This window comes from Sparus aurata, chromosome 4, assembly GCF_900880675.1.
Source record: "Sparus aurata chromosome 4, fSpaAur1.1, whole genome shotgun sequence".
Classification (NCBI taxonomy): Eukaryota; Metazoa; Chordata; class Actinopteri; order Spariformes; family Sparidae; genus Sparus; species Sparus aurata.
Window position 1 is genome coordinate 10758538 of NC_044190.1, and position 23979 is coordinate 10782516.

General features: G+C 39.8%; 1 protein-coding gene across 1 annotated transcript; it reads right to left on the reverse strand.

Annotated features, from left to right (window-relative positions):
- Positions 1 to 310: 310 nt before the first annotated feature.
- abcc12 (ATP-binding cassette, sub-family C (CFTR/MRP), member 12) lies at positions 311 to 23426 on the reverse strand. The gene is made up of 31 exons (XM_030415518.1): positions 23339 to 23426; positions 21846 to 21907; positions 21491 to 21639; positions 21237 to 21383; positions 20850 to 20997; positions 17700 to 17936; positions 15920 to 16093; positions 14732 to 14879; positions 14258 to 14406; positions 14025 to 14132; positions 13148 to 13366; positions 12984 to 13055; positions 12637 to 12761; positions 11882 to 11954; positions 10745 to 10948; positions 10288 to 10422; positions 9967 to 10057; positions 9324 to 9374; positions 7851 to 7943; positions 7636 to 7739; positions 7321 to 7488; positions 6951 to 7177; positions 6668 to 6805; positions 6258 to 6447; positions 6076 to 6165; positions 5678 to 5867; positions 3778 to 3937; positions 3598 to 3676; positions 2357 to 2470; positions 980 to 1144; positions 311 to 899 (listed from the first exon to the last, which is right to left on the reverse strand). Exons 2-31 carry the CDS (start codon positions 21894 to 21896, stop codon positions 807 to 809), a joined length of 4092 nt encoding a protein of 1363 aa, XP_030271378.1. The 5' UTR covers positions 21897 to 21907; positions 23339 to 23426; the 3' UTR covers positions 311 to 806.
- Between the last annotated feature and the right edge of the window lie 553 nt (positions 23427 to 23979).

A 23979-nucleotide genomic window follows, 5' to 3' on the forward strand; every position in this document is an offset into this window, starting at 1 on the left:
GGCTGAATTTAATGCCCATACTGTATGTGTGAAATTCTATCTTAAGGAGCCACAACAGTAGCAGCAAAATTCCTCTATGAACCGATTCCTGAATTTCACACTGATTCCATGAATTTACAGACCATGAGTATTAGCCACAGTCACCCCTTCAACCTGCATTTTTTAAAGATTTCCCTGAAATGGATACTGGGTGGTTAGTCAGCTGTAAATGCAAAATAGGCAGCCCTGTAACAATACGCAATGAACACCGCTAGAGTTCAGCATCCAGAGAAAATAATGTTTCTGATCATTTGTGGATGCTACAAGGAAAAAAGAGAAATGATTTATTACAGCTAACAGCACACGGTGTAAATGAAACACAATAATTCCAGTCATTTATTACTTTTGATGTTATGTGACATTAGTGATATTTTTCATATGCATTTCTTTAACATGATAAAATATTATTTAAAAAAGTATTGCATATGTAGTGCTTAAGGAAACAACAGATCAAAACTTCACATGTAGTAATATAGTAGCAGTAAATTGGCAGCAAACAACATAGAAAATCAATAAATAATATGTTTTAAATACAGTTTACATGACAGATCACATCCACTCATATTCATGCCTATGAAAAACCTTCAGAGAGTACATTGTCATCATTCATTACCAACACTGGAAACTTTCCTACAGTTATATTAACTTGATACAAGTAGTCCAGATTATAATATTATTGTATATTGTTGAAGAAACGCTTGTGTAAAATGACTACCTTGTATTGTGTTACATCTATAACTGTGTGGTGGTGCTGTGGTGTTTTCAGTTCAGGTGTTGACAGTGTTGGCAGCAGTCAGGAGTGAAGCAAACAGAGAGTCTGGTCTTTGCATCAGCACAGCTGGACTGTCTAACTCTGCCACCTGTTGGGAGAAAAACGTACTGTAAGTCTGGGTTCAGGACACACAGGTGTTCTTTTTGCATATTTGCATTTGTTTGTTACCTTTCCGTTGTCCATGACCAGTATACGATCTGCGTACATCACAGTGTTGATGCGATGTGCAATGGTGAGCATGGTGCAGTCATGGAAGGCTTCTTTGATTGTGTTCTGTATCAGGGCGTCTGTCTCTGAATCAATTGATGCCGTCGCCTCATCCAAAAGAATGATCTGTTGGAAAACAAAAAGGGACCGTTAGTATTGATGGCGAGATTGGTTAGAAAAGCAGCCAAGTTGCCAAAATGAAAAGTTGACATTACACATTTCTGCAAAGCACAGATCCATTAAATGTGTTTGTTTCAAACGCCTCACATCAACATTTCTACAATCCTATCACATTACATTCAGATTACATGTGAATGAGATGTCTTTCTCATCAAGAGGAGGGATTGGTGGTCACATGATGCCAAGGCAAAATGGCTGCTTATCTAGAGACCACTGTTTGAGACTAGTTCAACCAGGACAGGGTATTTTCAATGAGATGTTGGGATATTTCAGCGTGTTTGTAGTGACAGAACCAAGTAAGTCAAAAGACGATATCCCTACCCCAAGTGCTACCCAAGTTGGAACGTAGAGTTTCAACATATTAATGGTTTGTGGAAAGGTTAAATGTCGACACTGATGACAGAAGAGGTTTAACATGCTCCAACTGCTTCACAAGGAGCTGAAAGCCTTTCAAACATCAACTTAAATTATCAACAGAATTTATATAGCAGATTATAGTACATACATTGTATTGTAGGGATATCTACTGAAGTCAGCATGCTAACCAGCTAGCCTCGTCCAACCCCGTCGAAAGGTCCTGTGCTAAACACCAACACTCCCCTGGTGCTGCGAGCTGCAGCTGCTGATATGTATATTTGTTTTGAGTATGAATTGGAAAGGGTGCCAATTCTTACATATTGCACCTTTAAAGCACCTTTATTGATGCTCAGAGGGGAAATTCAAGTGTTGCAGCAGCACAAAGACAAAGTAGCAAGTAGATAAGTGTATGTAGATGTTAGCAATGTTAGTCCTTAATAAAGTTTGATGTTATTTCTGAAATGTTAAAATATACTCTGGGAACTGTGCTGGGAAAGGAGAGAGTTAAGGTGGCATGGAGTAGAGTGGGTTTGATATTCAGAACTGAACTAAACAAGATAATTTATAATAGTGACAATATCAAGAAGAAAAGAAAAAATAAAGTAATCATTCTAGCAAAAGCGACTGGTCGTGGTGAGATAATTAATGTAAAAGTGAATAAGCTTGTTAGACTGTTGCTGAAGCTCATACATGTGTATATATACATTACATGGCAGCAGTTATCCACCAGCTTTTCAGCAGCAGCAAACTTGGAGAGCATTCAGATCAAAAGAAATCAGAGAGGTTGAAACATTTACAGACCTTAGAGTTGCGGAGTAGTGCTCTGGCCATACACATCAGCTGTCTTTCTCCTACAGAGAAGTTCTCTCCATTCTCCTGCACTGGTGCCTGTAGTTTCTCCTCCAGTTTGGAGATCTGAGAAAACAACAACAGTATTCAAAAAACATACTCTTAGAATTACTTTAACAGCCTGCTATAATAATAGAATTGTTTAAATTAAATTACTTAATCGGTTCTTGGGTTTAATTTGTTATTCATATTTTCATAAGTAGTTGTTTGTTTACTATAAATATGTTTAAATTCAAAAAGCTCAATCCTTGCAGTTAGCCGTATTTTCCACCAGGCAGCAGACATACCTCCCTGTGTGGTCAATGGCCCCTGCAGCGACCAGGTAGCTCCAAATATTTAATTAGCTAGTTTACCACCTCCCAGCTCATCAACACAGTGGCACTCACAGAGCAGAGAACAGCGGAGAGTTTAGAGAAACGCCAATGTTTCCAAAGGCGAAAACAAAGGAGTGCTACTTAGAAATGGAAGTGGAATGAGGTACGTGCACACCCTAATTAACTTCACTGTGGGTATTATTGGGATGAGTTGTCAGTTGAGACTATCTGTGTCGTGCTCATCAAGTTGTTAGAACTGTTTTAAGCACCTCTAATACTTAGACTGACAACAACAGTGCAACACCACTAGAGCCACTTTCCCAGATGATCTCTGGACAATATCCACAGAAATCAGATCAATATGCTTTCCACACTGGCTTGTTCACGCATGCAGCACATCACAGGAGAATGTCTGTGTCAGATGTGTTCATACGCTGCACGGTTTGGGTGGGCGGCGGTGCCTGGGTAGAAGGGTTCCAACAGCTCCGTAATGATCACTGTTTTTGATGTCAGTACTGCATGTTGTGGATGCTATGCCAGTGAAATAATAGGAAGGAATGTATACGCAAGCAGAGAAGAGTATGAAACAGCTACACAATGCATGAAGACCTCACTGTAGAAAGAAAGCAGCAGCATCTTAGATCTGTGTCTAAAGATCTGTGCAGCTTGAACAGATATGGAAGCACGAGAGGGGAAATATCTTCTACCAGAACTACTGCTGCAACTTCTAATGAGAGGCTCAGATAATCTTACTATTCAAGATGTGTATCATCAACAGTTGCCATTGTTTCTCAAAGCAATTTAAACTGTAAAACAAATGACCACACACATTAATGATACTGTAAATGCACTGCACTTCACATTATACTGCTAACATACTGAGTCCTTCATGTAGGTCTTTTCCAGCGCTGCCCAGATCTCCTCATCAGTGTAGTAATTGAAGGGGTCCAGGTTGTACCTACAGGCCAACACACACATTATCACAGTTGGTTAAACTGTGAATAACACATTGTGTGTGTAGACGTGATGCTCTTTGAAGGTTTTTTTAGCTGAAGTTACCTGACGGTGCCAATAAATAAAACAGGATCCTGGGGGATGATGGACAATTTGCTGCGCAGATCCTGCAGACCAATGGACATCACATCCACCCCATCTATCACGATGGATCCGTCTGCTGGCTCCACCAACCTGAAGAGAGCCACGCCTAAAGTAGACTTACCTACACACACAAAGCATTTAGTTAGTAGAGTATGGATAGTAATCCTAATTGTTTACAGAGGGAGGGTTCCCTCACACCCTTTTAGTCATGGCTTAACAAAAGAACACAATGTAAAGTTCTAATCAGAATCAGAATCAGAAATACTATTATTAGAAATATTATTATTACAATATTAATATAATAAAAACTATATATAAGCAAGACACAAAAACAGAACAAAAATGCAATAAATTAGTTAGTGTTCTTTATCCAGTCCAGATTATTATCAATGTGGACCCTCAGTTACTTATAAACCTCCACAATATCCACCCCCTGGATGGAAACAGGGGTCCTCCTAAGGTCCACAACCAGTTACTTGGTCTTGACAAAGCTGTCAATGCTTCCTTCTCGAGCTTGAAATAGCCCCACTCTGCTGATGACAGTGATTGTGACATGTAGCCGATTGGTCTGTCCTTGCCGTCTGGGTGGGATAAATAACACTGTTGGTCGATGCATCCCAGGACAAGTAGAGGAGCTTCTCATCATCAAAGTGCACCATTTTTTGGCTGCCTCAAATACCTGGCTCTGATGTTGTTCCACCATCCATGGATCTTTCCTTATAGTCCTTCTTCAAGAGCTGGTGTTGTAGCTCCAGCAAGGTGCAGATGTTGAGCACAAAACTGTGGTAATATTTCATCATGACCAAGAAAGACTTTAAGTGTGTCTGATTGGTTGGTTGGCTGTGTGGCATTTACAATAGCTTTTACCTCGTCAGCAACTGGATGAATCCCTTTGTGGTTCAATTTTTAGCTCCGGTTTACTACCTCTGATGCCATGAAGACACAACCTGGTAAAGTCCTTGTAGTAGATTATCCCAGTATCACAGTGTGCGCTGGAATATGTCTCTTCATAGGACATCCAATAGAAGCTGCTGGTAGGCCTGCAACACTCCCAGTGTTGTGAATCTGTCTGCACGTTTCTTCATACAGGATTGTCATGCCTGCCCCAGTGTCTGTTTCAACGTCATGTCCACTTACTGACCTGCTATTTATATGGCTCCACTCTCTTCATCATTAAGCTTGTACATCATGTGGGCATATTCCTCCTCTTTCTGTTTTTTCTTCCAGCCTGTGTTTTGCACCTCTTTTATATTCCTGTCCAAGTGCCCCCTCTTGCAGCAGTTGTAGCAAACTGAATCTATGAATTGGCAATTGGCTTGTTGTTGTTCTGTCTGTGATTTTGTTCGCCACAAAGTCCAGACATTCACATGCTGCTGCTAGTCATCCGGTTCTGGGTCAAACTAATCGATTTTGCCATATGTGGCCATTCTTTGCTAAGACTGTACTTTATTCTTGTCGCCAGTGTTATAATGTCAAGGCTTCCCAAAATAATACAGTCCAGGACAAACATTCGACTTGCAGTTTGTTCCAACATCCAAAATCCTTGTACAGTCCTGCTAATTCTACATAATATCTGCCCAAAGTACAGGACTGCACTGACCGAAGGGCCCTACCAAGAACCCCCGTGGAGGTCCTCCACATTCACATTGCAACAATATAGACTATTGGTTTAGTGCATATGTTTATTATCTAATATGACATATTTGAATATCTCACTGTGAGTGTTGTTACCATATGTCAGAGTTCCATGCAAGTATTCCACAGTGTTTAACATTCAACTCTCTGATGATAAGTAATATTTTCTTCAGTCAATCAGTCATTTAAATTTATATATATATATATTCACATGATTTACACTTACCAGAGCCTGTTCTTCCCACAATCCCCAACTTCTCTCCAGCTCGAATGCTGAAGTTGAGGCCGTTCAGGACAATGGGTGTATTCTCCCTGTACCTCATCTTATAGTCCTGGAAGGTGATGGCTCCAGCCTTTGGCCAGTGCTCTGGGATTTCGGCCTCCTTTATGTGTCTGGGGGCCTCAGACTTACAACCCTGTACACAATAAACAACAACTGATGGAGTTAGTGGATAGGAGGGGTGTGTGATGATAGCTAATACACGATGGATGTCTTTGGCCTCTTTTTATATGGCTTTAGCATCTTCACTTCTTGATTAGTTTAATGGACAGTATTGGATTGGTGGTTGTAGCCAAGCGACCTGTGTCATTATTTTTCTGAAGCAGAGAAGTTTAGAGCCTGACCGTGATGTATTCCAGCAGGCGCTCCACTGAGTTGAACCTTGCCTCCACCTCCGTCGACTGCCTCACTGTGTACTGAAGCAGGCCTGTCAACTGGATAACACATTAACACAGCATGTAAACACACATGCTGCAGTCGGTGCAATGTGACTATTGTGACTCATTCATCTGCTGTCCAAATTCACCTGTATGGTGTAGGACATGGCCAGGCCTTTCAAAGACGGACTGATGATCTTATCATCGCTGAGCACTACAAACAGAGAAACCATCAAGGTCATGGTCGCAGCCATGAAGTCCAGCCAGAAGGAGAGCCAACGGGTGCCCGAGTTAAACAGTAAATAGTGGTTGGAGTTGATGTCATTCAGTGTTTTGAACCTATAAGATGACAAAGTACAAGCCAAGTGTTGTTAAAAATACGGCCTTACTCCAATTATCAATCAATTAAACAGTGCAGCCAATGATCAGAGACATTGCAGCATCACCTGCTGCTTTTGTACTGCATGAATGTCACAGAGAGGAATTATGAAAGAGCAAAAATTCTCAGCTAGCAAACAAAAAGCGAAATATGCTGTGTTTCGTGTTGATGAACACTTACGTTTTAATGTGGCTGTCTCTTGTGTTGTAGGCATGGATGGTGCTCAGGCCCTGCAGGGTGGATGTGGTGTGAGAGATGCAGGGAGAGCGACTAATGTTCTCCATCCTTTTCATATGACGGATGCTCCGCTGGAATATACTGCAAAGGAATCACAACTGCTGTTAATTTTTCTTCTTTATTATATTGTTATATTCAAGCAAAGTGAATGTTACTAAATTGGCTTAACATGAAATCAACAATGCCAAATTATGAATTGGTACAATTGCTATTGGTATCGACTCACAAGAGAATGAGGATAAACAACGCTCCTATAATAAGCACAGCCACCAGCATCGGGGGAAAGACAGATGAGATGATCACAACGGTGAAGGTGATCAACAGAGTAAACTGCAAGAAAGGGTCCATGTGGAGGGGAAGCACAGTGTCCACCTCCTCTTGATCTTTGGCAAAGCGGTTGAGAATGCGGCCGGTTGGCGTAGTGTCGAAGAAACTCATGGGACTGTTGATGATCTATGGAGGAAAACAAAAGAGCTTTCATCATCAAGAATCATACTTCAAACACTAAATTGATCAGAAACATAGTATCCAGGATTAAAACTGTAACATGTGAATGTTTGCATGAAGGAGTTTTGCGGTTGGCCATTCCACCTTACATTCTTGAACATGGTGTCGTGGAATTTGCAGGCGGCATGCAAGGTGACCCCAGTGTAGAAGAAGCACTTGACGATGGCAAGTGCGATCATGATAATCACCACCACGCCATAAATGAGCTGGTAGAAGTGCAGGTCTTCGTTTTGTGAGACGTCGCCCTGGCTATCAGTCTTATTTGGTGAGTGGGAAAAAAACAGAGAAGATATTGTGAATAGTCACCAGTGGGAATACAGAAGTGATTGTGTGTGTGTGTGTGTGTGTGTGTGTGTGTGTGTGTGTGTGTGTGTGTATGTGTGTGTGAGGTATGTCCTCCTCACCCCGTTACCCTTCCCCAGCCAGTAGCTGAGCCACCAGTTGCTGAAGGCTGTGGATCCAATCATCAAGACGATGTTCAGGATGACGAGGAAGTTGATGAAGTAGCCTGCAGCAACAAAGTCACGCCAAACATCATCAACTGGACTGGCCTTGTGTGAACTGTGTATTTTTGCATAGAATCATGCCAAGGTGTGTGCATGTGTTTGTTGAATCAGACCTCCAGCTGCCTGGCAGTATCGATGATAGACTCTCCAGGAGACAGCACCTTCTGTGGTGGACTCCTTACTGACCAGCTGATCACTGTCAGCAGCTGAAGGGGAGGTAAAGGATTAAAGTAAGGGTTTTTGTCCTGACTGATATAAAATGACATAGGGGTAATTGTAGCCGTACTGAAGATCCAGTGACCCAGACTGAATACATTTACAATAGTGTAAATTAGGGGTGTGCCAAAATATCGATACTACGTTATATCGCAATATTTCGTCTTGAGGTACGTTATCGATACACTGGTGCCAAATATAGATATTTAAAAATGTAAAAATGTGGCCCACCACCACCACCCCTCTTCAGAGGACAGCTTTATCTTTATTCAAACATAGGTATACAACCAAATAAAATTTTAAAAATGGTTTAAGTATAGATATTAATGATAGTTGTAGTCAGTGTGTGTGTTAAGAAGAGACGCTGTGCAATATACTCTTTGTTTACATGGCTGTCATTCATGTGAAATTGATTGACAATGTTTTGTAATTCCTGTGAAATGGATTCAGTGCAGTCAATAAATTCTGAATTTCTTCAATGACACAGATATCGTGATGTATCGTGGATGAAATTTCTTGCAATATATCGATTATCGCAGAATCGCTGTATCGTGATATTATCGTGGGCAAGATATCGTGATAGTATCGTATCGCGAGGTACCTGGTGATACCCAGCCCTAGTGTAAATGCAATGTAAAGAAAGTGACTATACTGTGTGTTACATAGTGTGGGGGACTAACTAGTTGCATGTAATGAAATAACACAATGAATATCATTGTAATCTGCTAAAGTTACAGAATTAAATTTAATTGTTTGTAATTACATAGGTGTTACATCCAAATATATAATTACCAGTGAAAAGCATAAACATACCCTAGAATTAAATGAATTCATATTAGGATGCCTCAGGAGGATCTGTCTCAACATCTAGACAGGCTCCATTCATTGTGCTCTAGATTCCCTGCTTTGCAATCAAATCAATGTGCACTGCTTGGATTGATTTGATTGTATTCAAGAGGTCATTTATTTCTATATTTTGTCAGTCCCCATCTAGTTGGCTGCATAATTATGTTTTGTTAAGCTTTATTGCCCAGTTTAAAACATTTGTTAGAGAAGTAATCAAACCATAATAAGTTACATTACATTTTAAGCAAGTTAACGGCTAAGATCTGTACAAGTGTTCAATTTCAAAAGTGACCGTCACAGAAAAAAATTGTGCTGGAAGGTAAATGTGAAGCTCGAAGTAGAGCAAAAAGCTGAGCATTATAGAGCAGGGCGAGATGTGATAATCATTTAAATATGGGGATAACGATGCCCATTTTCTCTCCAGGAATTCACAGTGTTGTAAAGTGACAGAAATAGTTGTGTAAAGACTGAAAGTATCAGAATTACAATTCACTGATGTGATGTTATGAGTTTTGTAGACTTACTTTTTTTGTCAGCTGGGTTAACATCATCCTTTTCATCTGACATGTCAAACACTGGAATAAAACAAAAACAGTGGGGGAAAATATAAATGACATGACTGACAACAATCCTGTCATTTCTACTGAAGCATAACAGTGCTGAAATGTTACCACTGTCTTAGCATATTTACAGTAAACATTCAGTTTTGTTGCCCTTTCTGGTATTGTTTCACAAAGCTCTTTTATCTTATATTATTATATAATAGTTTTAAAAAAAAGTATCTTTTATGACTCAGTAACTCTTTAATGATGCACCAGTCTATTGACATTACCTTTAGCCTCCTTCTGGATATTGTAAATTGACTTCACATTTTATAGAGGACACTTTGCTCCAGAGACAATTAAAGAAAAGCAACATGTTGCAATCCTCTCTACACTGTGTCTATGTCTGGATAACTGCTTTTAGGGATCCATTTCCACTAGTTACTACAGAGTGTACAACATGAGTTGCTGCTGTGCCTTTCTACTCAACTCTATAAACAACTCCAGCCTTATTTTAAATCATTTTAAGCTCTGGATGGACGAACTGAGGCATCATAAATTATGCCATATTATGTTTTTTTTTGGTAATTACAAAGACAAACATTTGTTCTTATTGTTACCATACCTGGGTTCACTATCCCGATCTCTGTTTGTTCTAGCTCAACCTCCTTCAGCTGGGCAGAGTCTTGGGTTGACTCTTCCTCCGCTTTCTGAGTCTGTACATGATAAGAAGTGAGAAATAACTCATTTTATTACAGTATATGACACTAAGGGAACACTGTCTCTGAATTACAGCAAACTTTGCTTTAATTGTTTTTGAGCTAGTAGGACCGTAGATAACAGGTGAAAAGCTTTTACAGCTCGTAAAAAAGTAAGGTGAGAGTCATTGTAAGAAACGCAGCGTCACAGGACATCTGAGTTTTGTACTGTGGGTTTGGCTCTTTACTTTGGACTGTTCCATCTGGTAGTTGCTGATGAGCTGAGCGTAGCGACCGCTTGCTTTCATCAGGGCCTGATGGTCTCCGCTCTCCAGCACCTCGCCGTCCTCCAGAACCAAGATGTCATCACAGAACTCCAGATACTGACAGACACACGTGAGGACAGCCATGTCAACAAAACCACTGCAGCACTGTGGCCAAAGGTTGAACCAACACAGTCCAAACAGCAGTCACATAAACATTTTATGTGACTGTGCAGACGCTCTAACTCAGAGTGACTTGCAACTCTGCTCATTCATGATTCAGAAAAGATTATTAGCGGCCATCAGATACCTCCTGTTGCATGATTTCCTTTTAGTTAAGGGTTAACCACAATCTTCTCACCTAATTCAATTTTAATCTAAAATCGAAATTACAAATTGAAAAATGTATCGACAAAGAATAAAATTGTGTCTATCTCCCCACCTGCAGCTGGTGTGTAACCAGTATGATGGATTTTCCATGGAGCTCCTTCTTAATGCATTCTTCAAAAATGTGTTTCCCCACGTGGGCGTCAACAGCAGATAGCGGATCGTCCAGGAGGAAGATGTCCTTATTAGAGTAGACAGCTCTGGCCAGGCTGATCCTCTGCTTCTGCCCACCGGACAGATTCAGCCCTCGCTCTCCAATCTGCCAACAAAACAACAGAAAACTACTTAGAAGGCTGGCATCAGCGTCTGCGTCTCAAAATCCACCCTAAATTGTGTTGATTATGTTATGCCAAACTCTCAAACTTCTATTCCACTTGTAATTAATTAGTTTTGACTCAGACTCAAACATGATGTATTTCATGTAATACTTTGAACAGTACTTCCCTGAACATCTAGTTTTGAATTCACATTCACTGGAGAGTTGCAGGAGATCACAGCGTAATTCAATAATCAGTATTAGTACAGTATTAGTACTCCTCAGTAACAGTACAGTTACTGAGGAGTTAGATCCCTCTCTTCCAAAAGTCAGGATGCTTAGATTATACATTTCTGCCATGTGATGAAAAAATATCCCGTAAGTCCTTACAATGAGAAACTTTATCATGACTTATAAGACTTAGTATCTCAGAATGATGACTTCAAATCACAAAATATTGATTCAGTATCTAAAAATAATGACATGGTATCACAAATGAATGACTTAATGTTGCAAAAATAATGACAAACTTTGAAAATGACAAATGATATTTGACAGGACAGATGCAGCAACGAGCGCACACACTCTTTATTCATTTATTCTATTACCTTTTCTAACAAAATCACTATATTCAGATAAGTGAGTCATTATTTTGATAAAATCTCATTATTTTGGCATACTAAGTCATTACTTAGAGACAATTTCTTATTCTAAAAACTCACAGAATCCTTTAAATTTCATCAAACTGGTGGAAGTGGGTTTTCATATATTTACACGCAAGACACAACTAAGACTCCACAGTCCACTGACAGGATAGTGGTCCTTCTCAGTAATTACATTTATGAATCCACACTTCAACAAGGTGCTTCTTTCCACACCATCTGACAGTGTTAGAATTAAATGTTCCACCACACCTGTTCATTGAAAAGCTCCTACCTCAGTTTGATCGCCATAAGGAAGGATTTCCAGGTCAGGTCTGAGGCTACAGACGTCCACGACTCTGTCGTATCTGTGGAGACAGACAATACAATTACAATGCTGGCATGATGGGTTTATTTTATACAGACATAACAGAAAAGAAACAAAAATGGGGAATAAAGGCAGCGTCTTATGAATATTAATATACAACACATATACTGTAATCATGAGCAGCAGTCACTACTGTTTGTAAATGATTAAATATGACGTTTCATGGAAACAAACCCTTCTATTAATTAGTAATTAAATACGTTGACTGCCTAGTTACAATGGCATCAATGCTTTAAATTGTTTGCTCATACTGTTTATGTGAAGTAATAATGAGAACACACTACAGCCTTCTTTCTTGTCTATTTCTGCAGACTGCACAATGGAGACAAGAAAACAAATGCTCAGAAATACAGTATTTCTCCATGTAGGGTCTAGTTATATGGTACATAGTTATAGCTCAACTATAAGCTTAACCACAGTCATAAATGTTGGTGGGATCACTCACCACATGGTCAGCAGGTTCAAAGATAAGAGAAATGTTCTCCCAGTTAAACATTTGTCAAGGGTGATAACATTGTTAAGATCTATTCAAACGTTGTTTTAACCGCATCAAATAGAGTCAGCCATTAGTTAGGGCAATAGAAATACCCTTGGTTAGGGTAAGATCACATTTATCTGCAGTCACTTATGACAATAATTAAATCGGTGAAGTGATCAATTACTTGGCCTGGTTAAAAGGTTCTCCCATCAGGATGTTTTCCTGAACAGTTCCGTGGAATATCCAGGCCTGCTGGGAAACGTAGGCAAACGTCCCACCAGCTGTGAGGGAGCCCTGCAGGAGGTGCATCTGAAATATAAGAATGAGCACACAACCATGAGAAGTGATAAATGTTACATAAGTGAACAAAGACCACCAGTTTCACTAACATTTGCATTACAGAGTGATGGACAATAAAATTGAAAAGAAAAACGAGAAAATGAACTGCTGATAAAAATGCCAAACATTAGGTCAGACTTGCAGAGGTGGTAAAAGAGAAGTAAAGACAAAAAAGAGAAAGGAGAAGCCAACCTGCTCCAAAATGCTGGAAATCAGTGACGTCTTTCCACTACCCACATTCCCACAGACACCAAGCAGGTTGCCCTTCAGGAAATAACACAAACAGGATAAGTTTACCCTTAACACAAGTCAATCTTACCTATAAACTGTATATTCTTATCAGTCGTGAAGCACACCTTATGCAGAGTGAAGGAGATGTTTCTCAGAGCTGGCAAAGCTTCACTTTTTTCATTCTCACAGATTTCATCCACTTTATGTGTGTCCACCCCGTTGGCTGAGCTGGGTGAGGAGTGTGGTGCGGTCCAGGACAGTGTCGCGTTTTTCATCACTATGGCTGAGTCACTGTCTCCCCTCTGCGTCAGGTAGGGCTCTGGATTCTGGATCAGCATTACTTTCTGAAACAGCCACATATCACATTTCAAGATTCAGCATATTTTTCAAAATATCTCTGATTACTACAAAAATGGATGCACAATAAAGTACAAAAAGGCATTTTCCATCTTTAGAAGTTGCTTTGAACAATGTGCATTAAAGCATAAAACCTAAGCTTGCATTGTTACTCAATATACATATATATAAAATACAAGTTGTTAATTAGGCCAGGGGTCTTCAATGTGTTACAGGCCAAGGATGAAGCAGGGACCCTCTCCTACATGTATAATGCCATGTGTAAACGAGTCGGCAACAACTGCTGAGTGACTAATATTAGGCACATTTCTTTGGTGGAGGGTATGCCAGAGTCTCTCAGGGATAATGAAACTGTCAGCTTACCAATATCTTTCAATCATATATCTGCTTTGTCACCTAATTGTACAAAGATTTATACATAGACTATAGAAAATTAAAAACTTTCAAAATATTATGAAACAACAATTTGGCGGGCCCCCAGCAGGAGCTATGAGGACTCCCGAGGAATTAGGCTATGTTTACAATCATGATCAAATAAAAACTTCATATGATTTTGTGGATTATAAGTTTGGGAGGGGAAAATCATATTCACATATCACTATTAATCAGTGGAATAACTGCTGAGTCGAGAAGAGAAAAGTTTACCCTCAGTCTTTTTAGTGCCACGGCAGCTTCAGCGAGGGCCTTGACACTCAGCGGCATGAGAGCCAGGCAGATTCTCAAGGAGTTGAAGATGGCGATGGTGGTGAAGGCCTGGTGATAACACGGAAGGATGTTCAAACACTACCACACACCGTACAACACGGACAGGGCCAAATGTCCTATTAATCACATTGAGGCCATGTTAGTTCAGGTTGCTGTGGTGCTGTGGTACTCACTTCAGACGTGTTAAGACTCAGGCCCAGCAGAGTGTGGACAGTAAAGGTGAGAACTGTCGCTATAGTGGGGATGATGCTGGTGATGCTGGTATTGATATTCTGGATGTAATTGACCAGCCATAGTTTTTTTTTCTCATTTTTCCTCAAGCCTACAAGAGAGATCACATGTTTGGAGATTTTGTTTTTCCCCTTCTGGTAAATTTGCTGATCTGTAGCAACTAGAGATAAGTTGTCTGCTCAAAAGCACCAAGAGTGTGAAGCACTTATGTGTGAAAAACTAATTGAAACATATTGTTTCTGTGTTGCCAGTTTCCACCGCCTCCAGATCCCTGTACAGGTGCAAACATTTTCCCTTCAACTTTTAAGGCTTCCAAGATTGTGTTTCAGAACGGATATGGTATAAATGGTCCCCCTGATATATGAAGTCTAGAAATGAATTAAAAACCAACAACAAGCAGCAGCCTGGCTTCTTACCTGCAACCTTCTTCTCAAAGGAATCCTCCCAGGCGTACATCTTGATAAGTTTGATGCTGTTGAGAATCTCATTCATCGTGCGAACACGGCTGTCTGTTATCAGCATGGCTTTCCATCTGAACTTGTTAGTGAGCTTGGCAAGAAAAATCTGAAAGCAGAGAAAGCAATAATAACTAAATATGAATTAAAACAAGCAGCGAAAGAGCAAAAACACTTCAGGTAGGGCCATCACTTTAGCTGGAATAGTTAAGTAAAATACCCTGTACCTAACATAAAAAGCATGAAGAAGCATCTCAATATGTAAAAGAAATAGGGTGAGGCATTGAGGATTGATAACCACAAATTCTGTCGAGTAATGTTTGAGGCAAATTATACAAATCACATGTTTGATGATTCTGAATCTCTTACCATGCAAACCTGAGTGAACCAGAGCCAGACTGCTCATAAATATAACAGAAAAGTACATGAAGTCCACGTGACTAAATGTATGTTCAAAGTTAGTCAGTGCAAGAAAATATGACATTTTTTATTAGGCAGTAAAACTAGAAACAAGCTGTTCATCCTTTGGGTTTGTTCACAGAGAGAATGAGCTAGGTGTGTGGGAGTAGCAGAGGATGTTCTACTGTCACAGGTTCACAAGTCAGAAAGATAATGAAAGTATAAACAGGCAAAAGACACGAGAGGAGAACCTCCTGGGGTTTACAAGCTTTCTGTTTCCTGTCCACTGCAGTAGCACTGTGCTCCTCCTCTGTTTCTGCTCCTCTCTCTTTAAGGGCCCTCCTCCTGAGTACCCAGTTTGCTCTGATTCGTCAGCTCACACATGCCTGAGCCAGCTCTGCTCACAGTGTCTATGGTCTGCTCTGTCGTGTTTTCAGCTTCTAGTTGGCTTCACTTCTACACTTATCGTATGTGTACATTATTCAAATGCATGATATGATGATGTAGTGATGTCACCAAATTATAGGAAGGACGACTGATGAGGCGTTTCAGGCACTGCACTGTGATTTCTGTGGTAGAGAGGAACTAATGTTTGAGCAGACATTGGGCTTTTTAACTTTAGAGCCTTTAACTGCAGGAGAACCTGCAGTATATCAGACACCATCTGTACACCATCTGTACACCATCTGTACAGCATACACCGTCCTTAGTCCTTATACTAGCTTTAATAGTTAAATATAGTAAACAGACCTGCACAGGGACGAAGATGATGTAGGTGGCGACTCCAGTCAGTGCAGTGTAGCCCAGAACTAAGCAGGCGTAGATGATACACTCAAAGAAGAGGACTATGCTGGCAATCAAGAAGCTCCCAAACAAGGCCGCCTCAAACAACCTGTGGCCATCGTTGGTCAAAACGTTAATCATCTGGACAGAAGAGAGGGATAGAAGGAATGTTTATAATAATATAAACAGATGAAACACAGTACTTCACAAAGAAAACAAAAACTATAAAGATCTATAATAATAATAAGACTGTATAGGACAGTTTTACTATTCTTGCTTGTTCTGTTTTACATTTGTATCCATAACTCACTGTTGCTCTTTTAACTCTGCCTATTTGCAAAAAAACTCCCCTGTAACAAGAATTGCATGTAGGATGCTCTGGTTGGATCATCCAGGCTGGCCACACTGGATGCGTGAGTAGTGCGTGTGCAAACACTAGACCACACAACACAAGCATCTGTTGTGTCCTGCTGTTCACTTTGGCGTCCATGTTAACAGCTGAGCGCAGTCACACTTGGCTGCTCACACACGTTCCAAGTGAGGGTGCAGCAGCAAATCACCATGAGATCTGAAGGTTGGCCTATTTTTGTCTTGTGGACATCATACCTGCATGTCACTACAGTTTTAATGTCTGTTTCTGTAGAATATGTCACAGACGAGAAGGGAATACAAACAACAGGTGAAAGACAGTTTTTTTTTGCCTGTGCTCTCTCTTTTTCTTTCTCTCCCTCCCTCCCTCTCTTCCCCCTTTCTTGTTCTTCCAACAGAGAAGAGGAAAATCACCTCATCATATTTTGTTGATAATTATCAAGGCGAAAACTCCATGTAAACAGAAAGGGCAGGCAGGACCCACACACTAGAACTACGTTTGCCATTATAAACACATTTTACAGGAAGTAAGTTCTCTGTGTCGTAACTGGTCACGGCTGTGTTGAGATCGTTAGCAGTCATCGGCTCCTCAGTTGAGACGCTGCTCTTTATTTTCCCTCTTTGCTAAGGCAGCTTCTGTGAGTATAATTCATATAGTGAATGAGGCTGTCAAGTTATGTTATATTGTGTTAACACTGAAACACAGTGGGACGCTAATTGTGTTGCTCAACTAAGTTAGCCAATGCTTATCGCTAAGATACTGCTGTAATATGTTTATTTGCTTAATAATGCAGATATTTCATTGTATTGTGCTTACAGTTTCACAAGATTCCCAGTAAACTTCAAGGAAATTAATCATCTGTTTCCTGGAGTGTTGGAAAGAAAGCCCATGACAATAGTTATGGTCTCTGTTTAAATAACCAACATGACCATAAAGTCCTCCTCATGGTACAAACGATGCTAAATACTCACATTATCTTAATCACTTTCATACAGAGAGAAAAAGTACTCCAATGAGAAGAAACACATCATTCCCACTTTATGCATCTGTCACTGCACTCTCAACTTTCTCATATTCGCCACAGTAACAATGAAATCCCCAAAATATACGTAATCATGATAGGTCATAAGTTAAGACATAACATTACATTACAAATGACTCTTGTTTCTTGACATATTTGGTAAATAAAGGATCTATCAAATGTAATTATATTCTTTGGACTACATTCTACTGCCCACCAAGATGTTGAACAAAACAATTCTGGTAGATTATTCAAAGGTTGATGACACAAGTCCATTCAGTAAAACTTTCTGGGAGAAATGCAGATAAACTGCAATAAATAAACATGAACCCTGATCAATATAAGCCAGCTGTTACCTCTCCCATTGAAATGCCGCTGTGCACCCTCAAAGAGATCACTTTCTGATAGGCCATTGTCGAGAAGGCTCCCTTTAGTCTGACTGCAGTGCGCAGGTTCAGCGCCCAAAGCAAAGATATGAAGAAGGCTTTGCCAAACTCTGTGCAGAACAAACCGACGGCCAGTCCGACACCGTGGGACACTGAGGACCTCTCTGGGTTTTCAGCATAGTTCAGGATCTTGTTGACCAGGACAGCCTGAGAAGAAAGAGCACGAATGAATGTCCGCTGCATTTCTCCTTTTCAGGCAGTGGCCTCAGACTACAGTAGATTGTGGAACACGCACAGTTTTCTACAGGCTTTGCAAAACTTCTGTGATGATAACCATAAAGACTTAAAAATAAAGAGAGCATTTTGTAGCTTGTTGTCAAAAAAATGTACTGTTACTGTAATGTTACATGTATCTATAAATGCACGTAATCTCTGTCTGTGTGTGTGTGTGTGTGTGTGTGTGTGTGTATGTGTCTGTTAGTCAAATATCTCTGCGGATCAGGATCACACTGACCCGAGACTTCCAACATGGCTGCTGCGTGGTTCAGTGGTGTGCATCTAAGCATTTGTTTGGACTGCAATGATACCATGAATAAATTATTTCATAAATGCTTTACAAATCCTGCCGAGCATTGTCCACCGGAGCCACCTCAGTCACGTGCACACCAGAGCCAATCACTGCAGAGCTCAAGCCCACGACGTACCTGAAGAAACAAGCGGATTTATACCTGCAGGCGCGAGCTGGACCGGGATTTTGCCGGCGGTTCGGTCCCGTTTTGTTCTGTTCTGTTCTGTGCATCTAAACTGACTGCTGTGGATTAATGAGATTAAACGAGTCCGGACCGAGTTTGTTCGGGTCTGAGGAGATCTGGAGACGCGCGGACAACAAAGTGGAATCGGAATCTGTGGATGTTCGTGTGTAGCTAGCCGCTAGCTACACGGCCCACCTCCCGAGGCGACGACCAGACGCATCGGCATGTCCAAAACCGGACCTAGGGTAAATAATGTCCGCCACGCTTTTTCGCGAACATTGCCGTCACGTTTGCTTTGTGTCTGGTGCAGGAAGAAACGGTAAAAACGGGCTTTTGTCACGAAAGTGTCCAAGCAGCAAGTTTGGTTGTTGAGGAACAGGAAGTTGTGGGAGGGACCTAGGCGGATGATTGACACGCAACGACGGTCGGTGTAGAGACAGCGATATTGAGAGTTGAGAGATTTGTGACATTTAGCGTGTTTGGAGTGTGTAGTTAGTGTGTTATGTAGTGTTTGGTGTAGTGTGTAGTGGAGTCGGTTTTTTGTTTAATGAGTCAGAATAATGAGGAGAAGCTGAATGTGGAGCAGGCAGTGCAGCTCTTAAGGAGCACAGGCAGACCTGAGCATTGCCTGCATTTAAATGTAAATAGTTACATATAACTTTGTACATTTTTTAAATGTATGCACAAATTTAGCCAACAACAATTTATATTTGCATTATAAGTAAAAAAAAAAATGGTTTGTTAAACATATTTGTGGTTTTCACAGTAAAAAAATCAACTTTTTCTACTCGGATTTTATGTTTTTTTGTGATTTTAGGTCCATTGTGTTAATACAGTTTGTCAAAATGAAAAAAGAACTGTACAGTCACACATGTGAGGTTGTGGTAAAAATAATGACACCAAGTAAATAGCTTTTAAGGTGAAATATAATGGCAAAATCAAAAATAGTCAAAACAGCCAATTATACCCTGGAATATCGGATGTCAAAACAAACCTAAATATCCCTGACGCCCCACCTTCAAACACAGCCTCATTTGGCCATCCATGAAAAAGCTACTTAACCTCCCACTTTTTTATAGGAATACACTTTTCTTACAGGCACTGCACTAGTGTCAGTAAATGTAGGAAACACTGCTTGGGTTTACATAGTTTTACATTTGACAAAGGTTGTAAAATATTTAACAGGTGAACGTTCTTTTTCTAAATATATGAATAATGTAATGTTCTTCTTTATTACCCATATCCTGCGTATGTCACAAGGCTTGTATCTCTTGTCTGTTTTATTATCTGAAAAAAACGATCAAACCTTCACATAAATCTTCATCAATTTCCCTCAGCAATGAGGCATTTAGAGAGCACAGCTTGTATTACAACAGCGCTGTCAAATGTCATACATTAACTAATACAATGTACTTAAGTACCATGTATTTTGGAAGCGCTTGTACTTTATTTGAGTTTTATGCTCAGAGGAAATTGTTCTTCCTCTGCTACATTTATCTTTGAACTGTAGTTACTAAAAAATAAATAAAAAGTGCACTGGCTTCCTCACTTTTGGATGGTGACACTTAAACAGCTGTGCCTATTTGTAGCCCTTTTGTCTTTTACAGATGGCAATGAGTTGTTTGCATGTTTATGTTAGCAAATTATTAAAGGTTCACTATGTTCACTATGTGCCATTTTAATGAGAAGAGAAAGACCTTCATGGATTGCTTTTGTATGCCTGAACAAACTTAATAAACAAACTCTCTTTGTTTCCATGACTGAATAAAATCAATAAACATACTGACCTTGAGGACGACACAATGTCATACTGTTTTACTTTGCTAACATTTGGCGGACCCGCCACCTGTCTAGCGTCAAACAGTGTTCTGGGGAAATTATTTCCTCTGAGCACAGCTTGTTTATTTAGGTATGAAAAAGATATATATTTCTGAATTTGTATTATTACATCAATATATTGTAAAAATATAGTATAAATGGAAATCTTACTTAATTTCTTCTCCTAAACTACAAAGTGCCCCTTTAAGTAATTCACAAAAACGCTAAGATTTGAGCGCAGTTCAAACACGAATACATCATCTCATCATCACCTAGGTTGGGTCTGGGACCCTTGCACTAAACTATTTAACTGTATGAAATAACAGTATTAATAATATATTAATAATAAGAGTATTGCAATCTTGGGGTCCCTTTTTCATCATAAAGAATACTTTTGATCCATAAGCTTTACACTTAGAAATATATTTAAAATATAATCTGCTGGTAACACTTAACAAAAGTTTTTAAAAGCCTCTCCCACCACATTTACCCGGAGTGTGCTGGGACAAACTTTGGAGCTGTACGATAAAGAAAGCACTGGTCAACTTACCGGCCCCAGGAACACGCATGTCATTGCGACGATACCAATGATGACGGCCAAAATCAGCCTGGTTCTTTGAAAGCGAACGATAACTCGAGTCAAAGAGGCCTTCTCCAGGCCCACCCTCGCCACTTCTTCCTCCCACAGTCTCTGCAGCCTGCACAGCACACACAATCAGAGTCAACACTTCCAGCCTTCTTACCTAATTGCTAAATTAAAACAGGTCACAATACACACACACACACACACGCACACACACACACACACACACACACACACATCACTGTTTTCCTAACATTGTCATTTGGCAGATATACATTTCAGCTACTAGGCCTGTCATTGGTCAAATGTTCTGCACTGTCACAGGACAGGAGACACATGTGAAGAGTGACCAACCTTTTTCCACTGATGTGGGCTCCATCCAAAGCAGACAGGTTGATGGAGCCCATGTCCACCTTGTTCTTGAACATGCCCCACATCATCGGGGTCATCCAGGCAAAAGTTGCAAATGATAAGAACCCTGCATTGTCCACAGGATGGGATCTAGACAAGAAAACATCATAAGTTCTGAGATGGAAAAAAATTTCACAACCACTGGTCAAGATCATTTTTTGTCTATACACATGCTGTGTGTCGTCAGTGTCACTGACTGTGATGAGGGGAAGCGGACGGGTTTGAGTGTCTGAAGGCTCTGGTGGTATTTTCCAAATGTGGAAGGCTTGCTTGTTCTCGAGTCATCCAAATCAGTATTTTCTGTCTTGGAGGCTTCAGATCCAGTTCTCCATCTGAAACTATTTTCCTGCAGGTTCATAGATGAAAAGAGAGCGAAAGAATCAGGCAGAGAGGCAGAGAGAGTGTCTTTTCCAATATTCAAGCTACAGAGTCTCTAAAAGTGGATCAAACACATCCACAAGACCAACACAGGATGCTGAAAAACAATAGGAGAGGAAAACATGTGAAGAGGTCAGAGTTTTCAGTGGAAACTGCTGTTTGTTGAGGACTTACAAAAGAAGCTGCTTGTGTGACGTCATCGTCAAAGGAGTAGTCGGACTTCATGTTGTCACCTCCTGCAAACATACAAAGTCACAATTTCATCAGCTTAGAAGAAACATTTCTTTAACCTATTTTGCCAGATAAGACCTCTGGTTGGAGGCTGCGGTCATGTCTCATTCTGCTGTGTAGCGTGTGATATTTCTATTATTAGATCTTACAATGTATTTTTTTGTATTTTGTTATAACAAATTGCCCAAAAACTTTTATGAAAGGTTATAATCTTTTTACCAAGAACATGATGCTATCAAAAAGCAAGCATGCATCGATTTTAAAGCAAACAAAAGTTGCTAAAGTAACAAATACATTTCTTTAAAATCAAAGTAATTGTTCCTGTTTTGTGTCCCATGGAGGCAACAATCCATATATTAGGAGGAAGGAGCCTGTGTGTTCTGAGGCTCACACAGAAACTTTGAGAGAGCAAACTATTTGTATGTCAGTAGGTAAATGAAAACTAAGCTCTGTTTATGTGTAACCTGAGTGATCATACTGGGTTAGCAAGATCTCTGAGGTCTTACATGCCTCCAAGCAACGTTTCAGTGAATTAGAGAACAGTATTAGCTAATTATCAGCAAGAGGCTACAGGCTATAATCAAAGTCAAAGCTCTTACTATAAAATCAAATTAAGTCCACATTCCTAACGATGAGTCCATGTGACCTTTGTTACTGAAAAGCTAAATTCACAAGAAGAGCTATAAAGGCAATATTTGCAAAGCAGATGGAATAATTCAGATCAGATGTAGTACATGTTTGTTTATAATATATGATGACGATAAGTGAAAGAATAATAGATGTATCGTAAATATAAAAGAAAGACTTATCATATTATATTTTTCTTTCAGCAAGATAACCAACAAACAGTTCAACCAACAGGAACATGCAGGGTGACAATGATGCAGCAGAGTCTAAACAAATGTCAGCAAACATGATCACCTGAAGCTAAAAAGAAAAAGTAAAAAAAAGTTCTAAGTTTCTTCTTTTGATATTGTGTTACTTTATATCTCACAACACTGAATATCTATACAAATAATGCTGACCAGCACTGTATGAAAAATTTTAAATAGTCTTCCCACAGCTGTTAAGGGGTAGCATAGAATCACAGCCATTATTATTATTATTATTTATTATTCAATAATGTGAAATTAGACATCTCGAAATTCAATGATGGACATAAAATAAACAATTAAACAACAGGTACGATATGTGAATAAAAATACATTAAAATGAAAACCGGATTAAAATATACCGAAACCAAATTAAACTGAACCTACAACAGGTATAAAATCTGTAAAACACAACAAAAACCTGAATTAATGTGACTTAACTAAAATACATCTAAAAAAGAAAAAGGTCAACAATGACAAACTAGACACCCAGCACTGATTCAAAAATTATTTAAACTGAGTTTGGTAAAATTCTCGCTGAAACGCAGCAAAAGGCAACAATACCTCTGTGTGCAGGACAAGGAAGCCTCACTGCAGCTGGTCAAAAATGAACATGCAGCTGAAACTACAGCAGCATTTTACCCTGCCTTACTCTCATGGAGCTCACAGAGATCAAAGGTTGGCCTGTTCAGAGGTAAAACTTATGTAAGGCTGAAAAAAAGGAGGAGACAACAATATTCAAACTTGTGAATAATTAAACAAATAGAAGTGTGCAAAAGTTCCAGATGGTTTCACTTTGGGGAGACTCGCCTTATTTTTACTCAATATGAGATAATTCACACTTTTTAGTTTATACTTTAACTTTAAAACGAATTAACTGAATTATGAATAATGTGTGATGTTCACCAGGATATTGGGTTTTTAGTGAAACTATGCCACCTGGTGGGGGTACAGACTATAGGCAGTCAGTAGACCCATTCACACTGCCCTTTGAGTGCAGGGGTCCTGCAATAATTCTCCACATCCTCCTCTGTGTGAAAGTTTCAGATGTGGAGAGGGGTTAAATTTCTCTTTGGCTCTGAACCTTATCAGAGGTGCAGCAGAGGCGAACCGTACCTGTGTGAATGGATTTTACTCACCAAATGTTTGTCTCCTTCCACTGAGACTTCAGTGAACTTTCCCCCATAAGTGCTGAGAAAGTCAGA

Coding starts and splice junctions, on each gene's coding strand:
- abcc12 (XM_030415518.1), bottom strand. CDS start 21,896: ATGAAGTCCGACTACTCCTTTGACGATGACGTCACACAAGCAGCTTCT. Junction 14,880..15,919: donor TCATCTTCGTCCCTGTGCAG/GTCTGTTTACTA, acceptor CTCTGCTTTCAG/ATTTTTCTTGCCAAGCTCAC. Junction 7,178..7,320: donor ACGACACCATGTTCAAGAAT/GTAAGGTGGAAT, acceptor TTTCCTCCATAG/ATCATCAACAGTCCCATGAG.